At 46.5% G+C, this 20,622-nt stretch overlaps 1 protein-coding gene across 1 annotated transcript in view; it reads left to right on the forward strand.

Annotated features, from left to right (window-relative positions):
• Positions 1-20,622, forward strand: part of Arp6 (Actin-related protein 6) — a 57,933-nt gene that overhangs the window by 13,402 nt on the left and 23,909 nt on the right. Inside the window, exons 5-6 of the mRNA XM_070527736.1 lie at positions 2,746-2,881; positions 18,487-18,642. Of these exons, the coding sequence (XP_070383837.1) occupies positions 2,746-2,881; positions 18,487-18,642 (292 nt within the window). The remainder of the gene's footprint in view (positions 1-2,745; positions 2,882-18,486; positions 18,643-20,622) is intronic.

The raw sequence follows: 20,622 nt of genomic DNA on the forward strand, positions 1-20,622 counted from the left end.
CACTCGTGCGCACTGCACAAGTTGACAAATTTGTTAAAAACCACTCCAACAGCGGTCCCTGGGGTTGTGTCAGTGGTTCAGAGTTCGAAGTGGCTGAGGTGAGATAGCATTTACTTTTCGCATTCCCCTTCGTCCGAAACAAGCTGCACTCCGCCTGTCTTTTTGACAGCCGTCTCTTTCCCTAAAAGGGATGCCCTATGGTTTGTATGCACAACAGGAGATGACTTTGCCCCGTCTAGAACTACCCTCGCTTGACACATTAGTGCAATTCGCCTTCCCAGTGCATTGCCGCTGTTTACAGGAGTGCAATGTGCTACCTGTCGCGTTCATGTAAACACCCCTTATAAGTGCACGAATTTGGTGTGTTGGCGAGAGTTTCTGCAATTCTGGAGAGCTTTGCATGATAGCCAGCTTACGGGGGTCTGAAAAAAGGTCCATTCATTATTTTCTGTGTGAGACCTATTTGGCCAGACAGCAGCACCAGTAGCCACAGTCGGCAATGTTCAGGAGTGTTCACTAAGAAAGCATCGGTTTGAAAAAAAACTCCGCTCTTAAATGAGACATGTACGTGATATGTGCATATGTGCTTCTGAGATTGGAACTTTTCCACTCCTGTGTGTAAGATGGCTGCCCTGCAAAACTCTGCTGACCCTCAAAAATCTTATGTACAGACTTACAGTTCTATGAGAAACGCCGAGTTGTCATGTTAAAAACCTGCTTTGGCTGTCATTGTGCCTCAGGTCATTATTTCTTTCCTTCTCCGCGTACTGTATTCCGAGAAATTTAGTACGGTTGTGCTTTCACCCTGGTTGTGGCTAACTAACATTGGTGGATGTATGCTGAGCCGTTTGCTGTCAAGAAGAAAACTTTATTTGTTATCGAGGTAGCGTTCCTCTATGGTGGATTGGAGACATGGCTATTTATTCCTCCTCTTTTCTATTCTGTATTTCACATTTTACCTCTGGCTTCATTTAATTTCTTCCATGTTGGTCTTCTTTATGAGGCGAAAGCTAACGCCGGGACTGCGCTCATCAGCCATGATGTTTTTCTCATTTGTAGCATCGGCTGAGTTCACTTCACTTCAGCTGTTACTCTCTGGTACTGAAGTTCGAATCTACTTGAGAAACAGCGCATCTTAAAAAAATTTTTTTTTTATTTCTTTGTGAACCCACAAAGCGCCCAGGAAAGCCATTCGCTTCAATAAAGATCACCACGTGGTTAAAGTTAAATCAGGTGTCTCCCATTACGGTATGCCTCATGATCAGATTATGGTTTTGGCTCGCAAAACAAAATGAAGTTTAGTTTAGCTCTTAATTTACCGTATTTACTTGCATAACGATCGCACTCGCGTAATGATCATACACCTGAATTTTGTCATTAAAATTCGATTTTTTTCTTTCCCGTGTAATGATCGCACCCTGACCTTGTCGCAGCGATATGTCATGTGCCAATTCTAGCTAATGATGATCACGCTTACCATCTGTCGAATGCTATATGAACGACTCTTGAAGGCGTACAAAGCGATCTGCACGCACCCAACATTTTAAGCAGATGCCCCATTTTATTCCTTTCATCACTTTCTGCACTTCCAAGGTGAAAAAAAAGGTACAACCAAATTTGCCTCGCTTTTAGTATTTGTAGGCTTCATAATGGTTTTGGTCAACAACAACATACAGGGTGTTTTTCAATTCTTCTTGTCTGCACTCATGGGCACGCAACAAATCGTGAGCGGTAACAATAGTGGCCACGTTTACACTGATACGTGGAGCCGATGAAACACGACGTGAGCAACAAAACTCATGGAACTAATCCATATTCAAGTACATTGAGCTTTATTCTTTTTTGAATCGTGGCTGGGGAAGTGTTCAAACTTTTTTTTCTAGTTTCCTATCGGTAAAGAAAATGTTGGGCAACATCCAGTGATGTTCAGCAAATACAGTAGATTACTATAGAGTAAATGTGTCCTAGAGCAGGCCACTCTTAACCCGCCGTGGTTGCTCAGTGGCTATGGTGTTAGGCTGCTGAGCACGAGGTCGCGGGATCGAATCCTGGCCACGGCGGCCGCATTTCGATGGGGGCGAAATGCGAAAACACCCGCTTACTCAGATTTAGGTGCACGTTAAAGAACCCCAGGTGGTCAAAATTTCCGGAGTCCCCCACTACGGCGTGCCTCATAATCAGAAAGTGGTTTTGGCACGTAAAACCCCATATATTATTATTATTATTAGGCCACTGTTAGCAGCATAGTATTTCTTACAGTACAATCTAGAGGGAAATCTAGCATTACCATTTTTATGAAAATACGTTCCTGTGATGCCATGGGAATGCCAGGATATGGAAAGTTTAGCTTGTCTTGAACATTAGTGGGGCCTCAAACATGGTAATGACTGTGCAAATAGACGATAAAAACTTTATTTGTTAAACTAACAGGTGCAGCACCCTTAGTTTGGGTTGTTTTGTAAGATATACACCTTTCTTGTAATTTAATTAAGTGTTAATAAAGCGCTCACACAGTTGAAAAAGGAACCAAGTTTGTTGAGTTCACAGTGGACTATTCGCCTACCGGCATGTTTTGCAGCCTTTAGCTCCTGCTTTTATTTTTTTTGCGTAGATGTATTATGGTTGCAAGATAAACACACTTGTTGGTAATCAGTCATGTCCTCTCATTCTTGTCCCATTTTTCACACTGTTTTTCCACCGTGATGGGGTAGTTGCTCTACGTGTTTGGCTGCTGACGTTGTGCAGCGGGTGCTCTGAGTGCCCTCAAGTACCGTAAGGAGCGTGTGCGGGAGATAGCCTGCGTGGTGGTGGACAGTGGCTTCTCCTTCACCCACATCGCGCCCTTCCTGCGTGGCAAGCTGATCAAGGCCGGTATCCGTAGGTGAGGGACCAGCACGCTCAATTGTTATTTGTGTTTCCTGCGAAGGAAGTAAGTGACCTTGAAGCAAACGAAATAATTGGACTGGGCTCTGCAATCCGGCAACGCATTACGGGTGCCTCTACACAAGCATAATTTATTTCTTTGTCTTTGTGTAAGGGTTACCATGTAGGCTCATGTAGTTGCCATGACTCTTACAGCGAGGGGCTGCTCGTAGATCTGCTGTTCTTGGCAGTGTGTGTACAGGTTGCATCACTGTGCGTTCCAAATTATTCCCTTGAGCCACCGGAGATGTTTAACATTGATTCACTGGTGGCACCTAACTATGTTATCCTGTTTGCTTTTAAAGAAAAACGTATGGGTTGCAGCAGCTCTCTGTCTAGAACAGCAAGAGCAGTTGGTGACAAGGAAGGTAAGTATCGTATAAACCAGAATACAGGCTGACACCTTAGCTTGAAGTGAGAAAAAGACAGAAAAAGGAAACGAGAAGAAAATTGCCGAAACGCATTTATTTTCGAGGCATCGCTCATTAATCATCTGAACTTGCAGAAACGTAGTCGAAAGACAACCATTTGTCACTAGCCGCCTCCCACAGTGCGTCGCCCTCGGTCACATCGAGCGACCTCTCTATAAAACGTTGACGACGTTTTGCATGAGTTGCAAGCCGACAGTTTTAGTTTTTCTGCCTGCCAATATTGCATGTTATTTTTTTTTTCCAAGAAACTGGCTCTGGGAGGCCATGTTTCTGTGCACGTCGGTAAAGTACACAACTTTCATCTTGAATGCCAGGGGAGGAATGGGGAGTGAGTGAACACACGTTAACAGGATCAGGGACCTGTCTGAGGGAGACAGGAATGCCCGCCTGTCTGCCCTCTCCCCCAAGCACACTTGTGTCCTCCTTGCACGCGGGCCATGCACCTTGTCTTGGAGGTAACCTGCGCAAAGACCGAGCCGAGATGTGCTTTAATGTGCATTGTGTTCCCGTGTGTCTAGAGTTGGCAGTTGCGTAATTTCAAGTTTCCGAAGCACGGTGGAAAGCTTCATTGTGACAGTGAGTTTGTGGTCATCAAGTGAGATCTGTTCATGTTGCCCAGCTGCACGTGACACTGATAAAACTACATACCTGATTTCATGTGGTTGTCTCTTTGCCATCGCCATCGGTGCTCAGCCTGTCTGGCAATACTGACATTTTCTTTTGCTGCTCGGGATGAATGTCTGTATCTTTCTTTGCAGTTTCGTTTTTCATTTGTGTGCGCCATCTGATGACGGCTGCGGGCACTAAGCGTGGTCGGCCGTGGCGTCCAAGATTTATGGCGCCGCACGTCGCAATGCACGCAAACCTCTGACGCTGTGGACACGTCGATGCATTGCTCTCGGTGCAATCTGCACCGCGTGCGCTGGCGCTCATAACCGCGCTATTATGACTTGCCCTTCTTAGGATTTGTTTATAAGTGCTTACTGACAAGATACTGTCCCCCAGGAATGCTCTGGGAATTTGTGAAGTTGATTTTACTGCTAGAACTGAAACCTCGAATTAAGGAAATTAGCGATTTAATGCCACAATTACAACTTCGTTATATCGAGGTTTGACTATATTTTCCAATTTGCTTCGGTCTTGAAATCAAATAGTCTCTATTAGTAAATATGTATATCTCTCGAGCAGTTTTCAAATACTTGAAATTGTCAACAGTGTGAGACAAAACATGAAATTGTTGCAAAAGTGCGATAAATTTTATCCTGGTGGCCATAGTAAATGTGAAATGCGACAAGTTATTTAAAGGTGCATGCTATACATAACTCGGTGAGCCAGATATTATAGTGTAGCTCTTAGGCACCTGTTCCTGGGTTGAGCGTCGTCCCTCGGCATAACTGTGAACGCACTCGTGCCACTGCGCGCCATTGTCGTTGTCGGCTTCCACAGCTGGCTCCAATGCTGCTCATCATGCCACTGTTCCCATGTTGACCCTCCCTCTGCAAAGGCACTGACGGCAGTGGCCCACTGCCAGTTGGTGCGGTGATTTCAGTGCTCAAATTCTTCTCCTCATTCTATCGCAAAATGAAAACACGTATACAGCTGCGCTCACATTTCACTTTAGGGAGTATCGTAATCTTCCGACATTTTTTTCAAATAAACCACCATCATCTGCACACACTACAGTGGCCTGAGTACACAAACAAACTGCTTATTTGTTCCTAATGCTTCCTTCAGGCTTTTGAGCAACAGAATTTCATTATGTGCAGTGTATTGACAGATGCTTGCTAAAGTTTTAACACACTGTTTATAATAATATAATATGCTATTATACAGCAGACTCCCTTTAAGATGAACTTGAAGGGATCATGAAAATTTATTCGTCTTATCAGAATAATTGGCAACATGACCAGGCACTTCCAAATATCTTACTTCAAAACGGTAAATGAAGTAGACTTAAGGTGGGGGAAAAGTAATATAAAAAAGTATTTATTTAGCTGAACTTAATAGAAAACTGTTTTCAAGAGGTGCTCTTACTTGGTTTCATCTAGTTCATAATGGACGTTTGGCACTTCTCTGAAAATCGGCGAGCAGCCACAAACAATGTCATCTCACCTAGTGACCTTAAGGGGAGACGCGGGTCGAAAAACGGCGATTTTCATTAAAAAAGTCAGTTTTATGTTTTCGACTGTTTCAACAAGATTGATCCCTCCTCTTTCATATATAAAGAAATCAGAGCCGTAAATGATCGGTAAATGATAAATAAACTCGGTGAAAGCACTCGAGGTGGCAAAAAAAGGTGCAAATCTGGCCCATTTTCCAGCGCATGATGCGTCAAATCGCGGCGTCGCAAGCCATTGGGCTTGTGCAAGGCAGTAGGCCTACACTTTTTCTCTCCGAGGTCGGCTTTGCCGCGTCACAATCTCCCCGGGAAGTAATAATAAAAACAACATTTCTCCTCCGAAACCATAGAGTTTCTCACTATAACACCTAGAGGGTAATCTGGCGCCACCGTCTATGGGAGTTTATTAAGGGGGCACCGTGCCGTCATGGGAATGACGGTATATGTGTCTGCGAGGCTCGTGTTGGCTGGTGTTGTAAGAGGCTTCGGCTAAAACGTGGATATGGCTACACAAATAACGCGTTCTCAAAGTAAAATCTCCCCGCAGGGGCGTCTGCGTCAGCAGGCGTTTGGTGTGTGGCGACACCACGGACCCGAGCACACGAGGGTTGGACCCTCCCGCGTGTAGCCGTGCGCGGCTTAGCCGTGTCTGGGGAAAAGGGGATCCTGGGGGTTGAGCCGATGCTGGGTGTTTGGACCCTTTAAGGCCCCCCCGGCGGAGGCAACACACCCCTTTGGCCTCTGCTTCACATAGACGGCACCTCCAGACTGACCCACCTGGAGGACATCGGCAGTCGCCTTTTCCTGTCTCTCCCTCCTCAAATCTTCGTCTTTATCTCTCACTTTTTTACCTTTCCTGTCTCCTTCTCTCTTCTTTTTACTTCCTTTCTCCTGGCGGCAAGGGTTAACCCTGTGTGGCTATCCAACCTTGGGTACACCATATTCGGTTATAGTGACGGCGTACGACTGGCGTCGTGCAGACTTGTATGCAAGCTCTGCCGCGTCCCCTCGTTGGGCTCCGTGGTGGGCGGTCGGCGCTGTTGCCGAATATATACAATTTTTCATGGAAACTTCTTTCCCCTCCCTTGCTGATCGCCCTCAGAAACGAGGGCGCACCGAAGATGTTTTCAAGTTTTTTGGACGTCAAACCCAGAATTTTCCCCGCTCTCACGTTATTCATTCTGAAAAGCCAAACAAAGTAGTCCGAAACATTTCTCCATTCCTTGTTTCAAAATCCCTGACTGATGCTTTTGGTCCAGGCTACAAGGTGTCGAGGATGGCAAGCGGCGACCTCCTCTTGGAGCTCCGCGATGTAAAACAATACGAGAAACTACCGCAACTAGTTTCATTTGGCGAGACCCCCATAACAGTAACCCCACACCGCACAATGAACACCACCCGTGGTGTTGTGTCAGATGATGATTTACTTGAGCTGACTGAAGCGGAACTCCTGGAGGGCTTCAGCGAACAAAATGTGATCAACGTCAGAAGAATAAAGATGGGGCGGGATGGTAAGGAAATTGCGACCAAACACCTAATTCTCACATTCAATTCAAGTGTCCTGCCCGAATCAATCGAGGCCGGGTACATAAAGCTCCGTGTCAGGCCTTACGTGCCCAATCCACTCCGTTGTTTCAAATGTCAGCGCTTCAGCCACAGCTCGCAGAGCTGCCGCGGCCGCCAAACTTGTGCTAAATGCAGTGCCACAGAACACACCACTGAAACTTGTGAGAACGCTCTCCAGTGTGTAAACTGTGATGGGGAGCACGCCGCGTACTCACGGTCGTGCCCATCCTGGAAGAAAGAAAAAGAAATAGTAACGATCAAAGTGAAAGAAAATATCTCATTCAAGGAGGCACGCAGGCGGGTTGCATACCTGCCAAAGAAAAGCTTTGCCGAAGTGACGCGTCAGGGGGCAGCGTCACAACGGCGTCCGGCGCCTGTCCGACCCACAAACAGTGAGTCGGCAGTTACGCCGTCTGCCCCCACGGTGGTTGCAGCTAGCGCTGCTCCGCCAACCGAGCAGAAGGGACCTTCTACCCCGAAGTTGGGCGCAGCTGAGGCTGCTCCAACCACCCCGGCCCCTTCCAGCGCTGGCCACAGCCGGCGCAGCCAAATTCCCCAGGGAGCCCCATCGACCTCCGGGCCGGTGGGCGCAGCGGTCTTGCCCTCCAAGGCGGGACTCTCCCTGATAACTTCTCGCTCACAAGAGCACGTGTCCGGCGCCTCACAAGAGGCAATGGACACTACACCTATCCTCTAGGGGCGCCAAGCGCCTAAGGAGCGGCGAGGTTCACTCGAACGCTCCAGAAAGGGCAAAACTCTCGTTACAGGGCCTCGAAAGGGCTCTGTAATTTAATCACTGTAATTTCCATAAACACTACTTCTGTTTCTGTACACACAGCACATATTATCTCCCAATATGGATACACAAATAATTCAATGGAACGTCAGAGGTCTTCTCAGAAACCTTGATGACGTGCAAGAGCTCATTCAAAAACACAATCCAAAAGTGCTGTGTCTACAGGAAACACACTTAAAACCAAAACACACAAATTTTCTTCGACAGCACATTACTTTCCGCAAAGATCGCGATGATGCTATGGCATCATCTGGCGGTGTTGCCATTGTAATTCAAAAAAGCATAGCGTGTCGATGTTTACAGCTACGAACAGCCCTCGAAGCAGTAGCGGTTCGAGTTGTCCTGCTGAACAAACTCATCACTATTTGTTCGATTTACGTACCCCCGCATTACCAACTAAACAAACATGAATTTCAGTCCTTGATAGATCAATTGCCAGAACCTTATCTTGTTCTTGGCGATTTCAATGCACACAGCAGCTTGTGGGGAGACTCTCGTATTGATGCGCGAGGTCGTCTCGTTGAGCAGTTCCTTTTTTCTTCTGGAGCGTGCCTTCTCAATAAGAAAGAACCCACATATTACTCTCTTGCAAACAGAACCTTTTCGTCAATAGATCTTAGTATAGTTTCCGCGTCTATACTGCCCGAACTCGAATGGGAAGTTACGAGCAATCCTTACGGGAGCGATCACTTCCCCGTACTGCTAAGAACATCTAAAGAAAATGAATTTCCTCCACAAGCTCCTAGGTGGAAGATACATACAGCCGACTGGGAGAAATTCCGAACACTTACTAACATCTCGCTGGCTGATATGTCTTCTTTAGAAATCGATGCAGATGTGGAGTACTTTACAGCCTTCATCATAGATGCCGCTACTAAATGTATATCACAAGTAAATGGATTGGCAGGCAAACGGCGTGTCCCCTGGTGGAACGATGATTGTAGGATCGCTCGTAAGAAACAAAATAAAGCGTGGGGGTTGCTACGCGCCTCCCCCACTGCGGAGAATCTTATCAATTTTAAAAAAGTAAAATCCCAAGGCAGGCGAACCCGCCGACAGGCCAGAAGAGAGAGCTGGCAGAACTTTTTAACAGGTATCAACTCGTATACAGATGAGGCCAAAGTCTGGAACAGGGTTAGTAGAATAAGAGGGCGACAAACATACTCCCTCCCCTTAGTAAACACACAAGGCGAAACCCTGCAAGACCAGGCAGATTCACTTGGGGAGCACTTTGAGCGTGTGTCAAGCTCAATCAATTATTCCCAGTCCTTTCTTAAACATAAAGAAATAATAGAACGTCAGCCAATCATACGGAAATCCAGGCAGAATGAACAGTATAACCGGCCTTTCGGTATTGCCGAGTTGAGAGCTGCCTTGAACACATGTAAAAGCACTGCACCGGGACCAGACAGAGTCATGTATGACATGATCAGGCACCTACATACTGACGCACAAGTTACACTTCTTACACTATACAATACTATTTGGGCTTCGGGATACCTCCCATCCACATGGAAAGAAGCGATTGTGGTTCCTGTCCTAAAGCAGGGAAAAGACCCTTCCTTGGCGGCTAGTTACCGTCCGATAGCTCTAACTAATTGTCTGTGTAAGCTTTTTGAAAAAATGATAAATCGCAGACTTATACATTTCCTTGAGCTCAACAATATACTCGATCCTTATCAGTGTGGATTCCGAGAAGGGCGGTCCACAACCGATCATCTTGTGCGCATGGAAGGAAATATCCGCGATGCCTTCATACATAAACAGTTTTTTCTATCGATATTCCTCGATATGGAGAAGGCATATGACACGGCATGGCGTTACGGGATCTTACGAGACCTGTCGGAAATTGGCATCCGTGGAAATATGCTGAACACAATTGAAAGCTATTTGTCAAATCGTACCTTCCGAGTAAAAGTCGGCAATGAACTCTCACGTCCCTTTACGCAAGAAACTGGTGTACCCCAGGGAGGCGTGCTCAGCTGCACTCTCTTTATCGTAAAGATGAACACGCTACGTGCTTCACTACCACCTGCCATTTTTTATTCCGTATACGTAGATGATATACAAATAGGCTTCAAATCCTGCAACCTTACAGTATGCGAAAGACAGGTACAGCAGGGCTTGAACAAGGTTTCCAAGTGGGCAGACGAAAACGGATTTAAGGTCAACCCCCACAAAAGTGCTTGTGTTCTCTTCACAAGAAAGAGAGGCCTGGTCCTAGATCCTTGTGTAGAACTGGGCGGACACCAAATTCCTGTCAGCAAAGAACACAAATTCCTTGGTGTTATTCTTGACTCTAGGCTCACTTTCATTCCTCACATAAAACATGTTAAAGAAAAATGTCTAAAAACAATGAACCTACTTAAAATCCTATCATACACAACATGGGGTAGCGACAGGAAGTGCCTGTTGAATCTTTACAGGAGCCTAGTTCGGTCGCGAATAGACTATGGAGCCGCAGTGTATCACTCTGCCGCCCCGAGCGCGCTAAAGATGTTAGACCCCGTACACCATCTGGGAATCCGTCTGGCCACTGGGGCATTTAGAACAAGCCCTGTTGAAAGTTTGTATGTTGAGTCCGACGAGTGGTCACTCCATTTTCGGAGAACTTACATCAGTTTCAACTATTTTCTGAAAGTGCGCTCTAATAAGGAACATCCGTGTTTCACAACCGTTAACGACTTGACATGTGAAACACTTTTTCATAACAGACCCTCTGTGAGACTTCCTTTCTCACTGCGTGCAAGAGAACTTAGCACGGAAATGGATGTCCCAGTTCTCGACCAACGCCTAATGCCTCCAGCTAAGCTAGTACCACCCTGGGAGTGGCAGCTGATAGAATGTGACACATCCTTTGTACAGGTCACTAAACATGCGTCAGAGACACATATCAAAATGCACTTCCTGGAGCTCCAGTACAAGTACTCGTGCACAGAGTTTTATACAGACGCTTCTAAGTCGCATGCCGGGGTGTCCTACGCAGCCATTGGCCCATCCTTCTCGGAATCCGGTGTACTGCACCCTGAAACAAGCATATTTACGGCTGAGGCCCATGCACTACTGTCGGCTATGAAACATATCAGAAAATGAAATATTCAAAAAACAATTTTATTTACAGACTCCTTAAGCGTGGTAAAAGCCTTGAAGTCACACTGTAAACACAGAAACCCCGTAATTATTGAGCTCTATTCCGTCCTCTGTAGAGCGTATATGTCTAACCAGCATGTCATTATATGCTGGGTGCCTGGACATAGGGGCATCGAGGGTAACGTTCTAGCAGACCAGATGGCGACATCAATTTCATTGCATACAGTCAGTCCTACTGCTTCAGTCCCTGTCACGGACCTGAAGCCTTTCTTAAGAAGGAAACTGCGAAACCACTGGCAACGTAAGTGGGACGCAGAAGTAAATAACAAACTGCACGTGATAAAGCCACAGTTAGGTTCTTGGCCCTCCGTAACAAAATCACGGCGAACAGATGTCCTATTCTGTCGCCTCAGAATAGGACACACATTTGGTACACACAACTTCTTACTCACTGAAAATGATCCTCCAACCTGCGGTAGATGCGGGGAGAGGCTGACCGTCCTCCATGTCCTCCTGGAGTGTCGGAAAGCCGAATCTGACAGAAAGAAACATTTTCCGTTAGCATACCGGCAGCATATTCCCCTCCATCCTGTAATGTTACTCGGCCCAGAACCGCTCTTCGACACTAACGCAGTCCTAAGTTATCTGAAAGATGTTGTGTTGCATGTTGTTAGCCCAACATGTTCGTAGCGTCTCCTCTCTTCAGAGGATGGCGCTGCGATAGTTCTTTCGTGTAGCACGTGCCTCTAGGCCCTTGTGTTTCAAGGGCTCTGGCGAGGCAACAGTGCTCCAGGCATTTTTACCATCTCATATATTTTCTATTCTGCATCATTCTTTCACGATGGATTTTAGTGTTCATAGTATTCGTCATCTGTCATCGCCATAATTTTATAACAAGTTAATTTTACGCACTTTACAGCAAATATTTTTAGGCCACTTTACAGCCAAGTCACATCTTCCATAATACATCGTCAACATTACCACTTGTCATGGCGCTCTTTGGCCAAACCTGGCCCTCGCGCCACAAAAAAAAACCACACATCATCACACATCATCAAAGTAAAATCTTCATAAAATGTTTCCATTCACGCATATTACATCTGTACTCACCATAGAGTTTCTCACTATAACACCTAGAGGGTAATCTGGCGCCACCGTCTATGGGAGTTTCTTAAGGGGGCACCGTGCCGTCATGGGAATGACGGTATATGTGTCTGCGAGGCTCGTGTTGGCTGGTGTTGTAAGAGGCTTTGTCTAAAACGTGGATACGGCTACGCAAATAACGCATTCTCAAAGTAAAATCTTCATAAAATGTTTCCATTCACGCGTATTACATCTTTACTCACCCACGATGCATGACCAAGCGAAGAAAAGCAAGAACAGACGACCAACTGTTTCAAAGCGAGCGCGAACCTTGTCGTCTGTTCTCCAACTTTAGCGGCCCGCTGATACTTTTTACATAACATGTAGTCGTACACACAATAACAAGTACTCATTGTTAAACAAAACATGTTTTCGCGTAATTATAAAGTTAAAACAGCTTTTCACGTGCTGTTCTAGTAGAAATTGAATCATTGTGACAGACGAAACGGTGGTTGCCAAGCGCGTCTTCAAGGTGTCCTGTCTCTACGAAAACGATGCCAATCCAAATCCACAATATACCGGCATTCCCATGCATACCACAGCGCAGCAGCGCCAGATTTCCCTCTAGGTAATGTAGTGAGCAACTCTATGGTACTCACCCACGATGCATGACCAAGCGAAGAAAAGCAAGAACAGACGACCAACTGTCGCGAACCTTGTCGTCTGTCCTCCAACTTTAGCGGCCCGCTGATACTTTTTACGTAACATGTATTCGTACACACAATAACAAGTTCTCATAGTTAAACGAAACATGTTTTCGCGTAATACTAAAGCTAAAACAGCTTTTCACGTGCTGTTCTAGTAGAAAATGAATCATTGTGACAGACGGAACGGTACTCGCCAAGCGCGTCTTCAAGGTGTCCTGTCTGTACGAGAACGATGCCAATCCGAATCCACAATATACCGGCATTCCCATGCATACCACAGCGCAGCAGCGCCAGATTTCCCTCTAGGTAATGTAGTGAGAAACTCTATGGCCGAAACCAAGCGCTTTCGCTGGATTTCTAACTCACGTGGTGCGATTCCAGCCACGCCATTGGCTGCTAGCGCGCGACGCGGCCGCGGGTTGTCTGCTCTTTCTGCGACGCGCCGCTCTCTCGACGTGTTCCCAGGCTTTCCGCATTTTTCTGCTCCTTGTTTCGATGGATCCCATGAAGAAACGCGATTTTCGATCTCGAAAGTATCGGTCGAAGCACAAGTTCAAGGGGACTCGCCGCAAAGTCAAGCGGCGTGCAATGGAGACGTCCGCGGCAGCTAAGCCTAACCTAGGTGACGGCGACGCTTTCGACGGTTCAGAGCCGGCCGGCCGCTCAAGTTTCGTTGACAGCGCAGACGAATTCGTCAGCGCATCGGAGAAAAAGTAGATAATCTTCGACAATCAAGATAGGAGCGGCGAGGAGACGGCAAGCACCTTTATCTGCGAGATCGGCGTCGGGAACGTGAGCGCCGCGGCATGTCCGGGGTGCGGACGGCGCGACCTTTTTATCCGCGAGTTGGCCAAAAAACGGAAACGACTTGCGTCGTTTTTGGGGTTGTGTTGCAACAATTTGCAGCGTGTACCACGTCCGTTATCTCGTCAACGTATTCATCGCGGCGTGCATCTCCGGTAGACGACGCTAACGGTGGAGCGCGCCCTTCGGCCAGCCCAAGAGAGAGTTTCGCCGTGAATATCAAGGCAGTAGTTGCAGCGCGCGCATTTAGAGCTGGACACAATCAACTCGTCCGATTTTGTGCAGTTCTTGGTTTACCAAAAACGATGCACCATAAATCGTTCACCGCCATAACAAAGAAAGTGCATCTCGCTGCTACAAAGGCAGTGGCTGAACTTGGAGTTGGCTCGGAAAGTAACCGCACAGGAAGTGGGTCAGCATGGTGCTCACGAAGACTCTATGAGAGAACATATGGCGCAGGTGAATTGTAAAGTAGTGCACTGGATCTAGATACCCTGGCCTGAATTATGTGCAATTTTATATAGATTTCAGAACTACAACACAAATAAAGAACTTTTATAACTTTCAATCATGTTTTTCTCAGCTTCATATTTTTGGCCAAACATGGCTTTTGTGCACGACATTTGATGTACTTATTGTGGTCCAATCAAGACCAAATTTGGTGTGCATCATCTTTAAGATGTGTAGAATGCACTGGTCTAGGTTTTAGTGCAACCAGTTTATTTTTAAGAATGGAAATGTTCAATACCCTTGGGTACCAGTCACTGAAAACGAAGCATCAGATATGAAATTCTCTCAAAATGTTGCCTGTCAAGGGAAATGCATTATCTTGGTTATTAGCACTCACTGGAGTGTTGGGGACAAGAAACGCCATCTTGCACTGCTATATCATACCAACTGCTAGGTCCAGTAGCTGCACAAACATGCACTGTTTCTCACTTATGCATGGCACTTAGGACATGAAAGCATCGAGCTATCCTAAATCTAAAAACAGATTTGTAATGAGGATATCAAGCTGTATAAGTGGTACAATTTTCATTTGCCTAGCAATAATATTAAAAAAAAAAGGTTTCTGAGGAGCGTCTCCCCTTAAAGATAATTTTGTGCCTTTGTGCTGCTGGAAAAAGTTCACTAGCAAGTTCAAGCAGGCACTTGGCCCCTCACAGGTCATTGGTGCAAGCTCCGAGCTAGTGAAAGTATGAAGGAGCACGCTGAGTGTGCGGCAAAGCAGCGCAACCTAGTGGAAAGTCTAGGTGGCATTGAGCGGGGAAGTGGGGAAGGAGAAATAAGGGGAAGCATTGCGGAGGCAGAGGCACACTAGGTTGACCTCCTCTGGCAGTTGCTACAGGTTTCGTTTGCGATACGGATGTACCAGGTTCGTCTCGTGATAACATCGTCCTCGCATGCCGTACACTGTGTGTGAGTGAAAGCATGCGACGGTGAGCCCACGATGGCGGCTCAATCTCACCTGCGTAAAGGGAAAAGGGGGAGCGCGCTCTCGTCCATCGTGCGCGTGGCACCAAGGAAGGGAGAAAAGGGGGTGTTGTAGGTCGCACAGGCTTTATCTTGAACAAAATTTGGTATGGGGGCATAGTCTAGGTAGGCCGATGGCTTGTACCTTTGCATGCGCTATGTTCTTGCCGCTCAGTTTGCATTGAAGCGCTAGAGTGCACAAAGGTCACTTCGCTCGCTGCTGCTGCCACGATCCCACACGCCAGCGTTTTGACAGCAAGCGTCCAAGGTCATGGAGTATGATGTGTTCATGTTTGCCTGTGCACGCTGACACCATGCTTGTTAATGTAGTTAGTAAGAGAATGTTTACGAGAGGACGTTCTACACTGGTGGCTGCTGCATAAGGCGCGGCCGCGCGAGCCTCGTCTTGAATACGGTCTGCGATGTGGACAGTCTAGGTGCACCGAGGGCTTATAGCTTCGCATGCGCTATGGAACCCAGATGCTTGCACATCACCCGCATTCACGAAGTGAAATGTCACTGTCTCTTTTTATTTCCTTGTCTTGTTTTTGCCTTTGTCGATGGGCGATGTGCGCTGCAGGCTTCTAGTAGGGTGCTTTGATGCCTGCTCCCCTGGGCATGGCGCATCGAGGCACCCTAGCCTCCAGGATCGGTAGAGGTGGCGGTATTTCCGAATGTTCATCATAACCGAAAAGCACGTCTGATGCGGTTCGTCTTGAGGGGATCTTTTTATGCACTGAGTCTGTGAAAAAACAAGCATACCTATGTTGTTCATTGTATGCAAAAATTCAACTTAACTGAGTTCGTCTTAATGTGAGGTCACCGTAGCAGCAAACACTGTTTTATAATAATGATGAAAAATAGCTCCTTATTATTCAAAAGGTATTCGGTATTCAATTGGTTTCAAGCACTATTCCATTCGTGTTCAATTCAGTCTGAAAAGTTTACTGTTTGCACACACCTACTCAGGTTGCAACTTTACAATTGCTTGTAAGTACGGCGGGGCGTTGCATTTCAGGAGGTGCCAGACGTTTGTGCGCATGCACGAGTAAGAGTGAGTGCAAGAGATAAAATGTAGGGACTTCTGCTCCTTGAATATATGATTCTGCCTAAGCACTACAGAGGAGAAGTTTCCTTGCGCATGTCGTATGCGTTTGTCCCTAGGCTTGCCGGCATTGCAGAGTGGGTAGAGTTTGTTTACGCTCGGACGCTGCCTGCTGGTGCGGTGCAATAGGTTAAGCAGCGGGCACTGATGCCCCATTTGGCAGCCACTGTGTTGGACAAGCTGTCTCGCACCTGTGGCGCTCGTGCTAAGTCAGTCATGGCGAATCATAGCTTTCTGTATACTTACGGCAGTGTGCCTTGAAAATCACATCAAGGATGTTTCCGTGGGAGCAGTAGGGACCGTAGCTTAGCAACCGCGCTTGAGCGCAAGTGGCTGAAAGGCCGCCGGTGATGCTTGACGCCCCTGCAACCACTATGAGAACATGCCGCGCTACCCTAACGCTTCTTACGCTAACCTAACCTAACTAAATGCTAACCTAATGAAACGTGTTTGAAGTAGTAGCTTAGCGCAAATAAAACCACGAACACAAGGGAGACAGACAGTGTTCGTGGTTTTATTTGCGCTAAGCTACTACTTCAAATATGGACGACCAACTAGCCCAACAGTCAACTCTACTATAATGAAACGTGGCCAAGACGAAAAGACAATAATCCCCACAGCGTAACCGCTGTGAGAATACGCCCTGCCACCCTAACACCTTTTACGCTAACCTAAGCTGACCTAACGCTAACCTACTCTAACCTAATGTTAACCTAACGTGAGCGAGGCGCAGCGCCAATAATCCTCATGGCATGACATCAGGCAGTGGCACTCTACTACGGTTGCTAAGGCGCTGTGAATTTATTTCTTTCAAAGGGTACGGCTCAGAAATGCTTCTGAAAAGTCGTGGACAGCAGCATACAAATAGCCTGGCCCAAGACTGAAGATGCTGCACCAGGAGAACAGGCCTGGCCTCTACTGCAGCCCCTATTGTTCCCCCGGGGAAAATCAGTGATGTTTTTTTGAAGGTAGAGCACTGTAAGGCATGACAAAGTTATAATCAGGCATTAATGACTCAATACCAGCGCCGTAGGCGCGAGAAAATCTGTCCGACATACCTTCAGACACAGCGATCACCAAACAGGGCGTCCATGCCCACTGTTCCACCTGCTTCACCGAGCTGGCAGCTACCATCGGAGCATAAACAAACTTGACCCCACTCTGCAATGCCAGCACACATAGGGACAAACGCATACAATGTGTGCAAGGAAAGTTCTCCATAGTGCCTAGGCAAAGTCATATATTCAAGGAGCAGAAGTCCCCGCATTTTCTCTCGCACCCACTCTTACTTGCACATGTGCACAAACGTCTGGCGTCTCCCGGAATGCCACCCCCCCCTGTACTTCCTAGCAATTGTAAAAATGCACTCAGGTCAGTTAGATTTCTGTGGTTTCTCTGGATTTCATCTCCATGTATTGCTGTCCCTAGTCCAATAAGGGTGGGCACCATCAATGCCATGCCACCAACAGAATTGGTGACCGAAGTGCACAGACTTTGTGGCCTAATGCAGAGGGCCACCCACGTGTATCGACGTGACAGCAGCTAGGCATGTAGGTGAAATCTTGAGTAACCCCACTCGTTAGCACATTCTGTTCTTCCTCACCGGCTGTCTTGTGTATGATGTTCTGTTCTTCATAACTCCCCTTTGTGTACTGTGCTGTGTCTGGAATGTGCTCATCGTGCAAGTGCCAAGGTGCATTGTTATGTCCTATATATAGTAGCACTCTCACAGCATGAATGAGGCTTGGAATCTACCACAATGCTCCTGCAGCTTAGGCGAGCTTCATGATATTCCCAACTTGAACCGTTGAAGCATGGCACGAATTCGTGCATTGTTGGCACGAAATCAGTTGGGTGCAGTCGCCATGTTGACATAATCACTAAATAAAAATTCACTTCCTTGAATGGACGCTAAAGGTAAATCTATGTTGAGCTGCAAATATGGAAAAACCTGAGGTGGGCGACAACGCCACCCTGTTCTCATGCTAGATCATCATGAGTTTAGATTGCTCCTGCTCAGACCTTGTTAATTTGTTATCGGTAATGACGAACTGTGGTGTATTTTAAAACGACCAAGAACTGAGCTTAGTTTGGAGAAAACTTACTGAGTACGAGAAAATAAATTGAGATCCCCGATACCACAATAGTTTACAGGCTTCTAGGGTTTCAGTGCAACATGAAACTTCGACTGTTTAAAATCGGACTGTTATGGTTAAATTCACAAAAATAGACTTTTGAAAAATACTTTATCAGTCTAAACTTAGTTACTCTTTCTCTATAGTGTTCCTTAAAGGCTCGCTTTTTGCTATGTGCCATGCATTTGAAGAATCAAGCTACGAATGTGTGCAAGAACAGTGATGACCAGGTGCACACACATGCGTTTGTGACAGGATAAACCTGGGAGGCAAGGCGCTGACCAACCACCTGAAGGACATCGTCTCCTACCGGCAGCTGCACGTCATGGACGAGACGTATGTCATGAACCAAGTCAAGGAGGACGCCTGCTTTGTCTCCACTTCCTTCAACGAGCACATGAAGATTGCCCAGTAAGTGCGGTGGCGATGCCGGGTGTATTCATCCAGCAGGGGCGAGTTCGTTTGTGTTTATGCGCATCTCTGCACGTTAACCTTTCCACCTTTACCCGCCGTGGTTGCTCAGTGGCTATGGTGTTGGGCTGCTGAGCACGAGGTCGCGGGATCGAATCCCGGCCACGGTGGCCGCATTTCGATGGGGGCGAAATGCGAAAACACCCGCTTACTCAGATTTAGGTGCACGTTAAAGAACCTCAGGTGGTCAAAATTTCCGGAGTCCTCCACTACGGCGTGCCTCATAATCAGAAAGTGGTTTTGGCACGTAAAACCCAAAATATTATTATTATTAACCTTTCCACCTTTGTGGCGAGAAACACACCAGCACAGGAGGGGGGGAGGGGGTGAGGGTGGCAGGGAGTGATGAACTGCATGGGCCATTTTATTTTTCTGGCCCTGTTCGAGCCTGAAAGTGGCATGCCGCTGGCCAGCCCGAACCTGGTTCGATAATTTGAAACCTGGCCAATCCGCTTTGGTCCGACCCATTGGCTCTTGAGCCTTAACGAAGCATGGCCGAGTTCTCTGTTATGGGGAAGATACTAGTTGCACTGCACGTTATTTGCTAGAGGCAGATATCACTGCATCAGGTTTCCCGCTGGAGTTGCTGTAAAAAAAAAAAAAAAGTTGCAAGGTGAAAACTGATACAACCTCTAGTTGAATTCGATAAAAGACAATTTCTTCCTGGACTCATAAGCTATCATCATCATCATTGCACTCATCATCATCACTGTGTTTAGAATCGGCCCACAAAAGAAGCTAGAGGCTAGAAACGGACACACCTGATACAGAAAGGCAGCAGTATGGTGGCTAGAGGTGTAGGCATGCTGGCCTATATGTCTGAAGCGTAGATCCCCACATGTCCGCATCACGATGCAAAAATAACACTTCGCTCAGCTGGATGTTGGAGTGGTGTGTGCCATCTGCTGCATGCGACAGACAGCGCTCAACAATTAAACCACACGTAGTGATAAATTATGATCTATAGCTGTCAATTTGTTCACTGAGAAGCTACGAGTCTCTGTTATTGCATGTTTAGAAGTTGTTTAAAGGGACACTAAAGGCAAATATTAAGTCAAGCTAAAGTGATAGATTAGTGCTTGAGAATCTCTAAGGCATCTATATTATCGCGAACAGAGCCTTAATAACTGAGAAATTGAGGTAAATGCAGGTCATGATTAGAGACTCCCCCAGGAAATTCACATACTTGCTAGATGACGAAAGCACTCCTCAGTTAAATTCTGTCACTAGTACTCAATCACTCCTTGCTCAAAACATCCATGTATTGTACTATAAGACGAAATAAAATGCTGCTTGTCCAGTTCTGTTTCATTTTTAGACAAAAGAACTCACTGAAATTACCCTTGACAACGACAAGGGCAGTCGAACTGCTTCGTTTTCTCTCGACTCAAATTCTGTGGGAGGAATCAGTTCTGCTTTAAGTTAAGTGCAACATCCTCGTTTTGAATGGTTTTTACCCGCCGTAATGGTTATTATTGTGCTGCGAAGGATCGGGGTCGCGGGTTTGATTACTTGCCACGACGGCCGCACCTTGATGGAGTCGGAATGCTTAACGGTCACTTACTTAGGTTTAGGTGCACGTTAAATTATCGCAGGTAGTCAAAAAGTAATCTGGAGTGCCTCACTGCAGCGCCTCTTGTAGACCGTGTCTTACTAATTGCTTCTGGACTTGCAACCTCATATTAATAATTGGTTGCACCGAATCCACGAAAGAGACTATGTACTACTAGTTCACTGACCTACAACTCCAAAGTAACTTCCATCTTCTTCAAAACTGCTGGACCGGTAGTACCAGATTCTTGTGTACGAGCCAGAAAAATAATTCCAGCATTTCGTCTCTTCAAACAATAGCAGAATTTTCTATCCAGCTTTCCTCGCATTGCTCACAGCGGTATTTGAGGCACAAATTACAGCCGATAA

The sequence above is a fragment of the Dermacentor albipictus genome, chromosome 10 (genome assembly GCF_038994185.2).
Source record: "Dermacentor albipictus isolate Rhodes 1998 colony chromosome 10, USDA_Dalb.pri_finalv2, whole genome shotgun sequence".
Classification (NCBI taxonomy): domain Eukaryota; kingdom Metazoa; phylum Arthropoda; class Arachnida; order Ixodida; family Ixodidae; genus Dermacentor; species Dermacentor albipictus.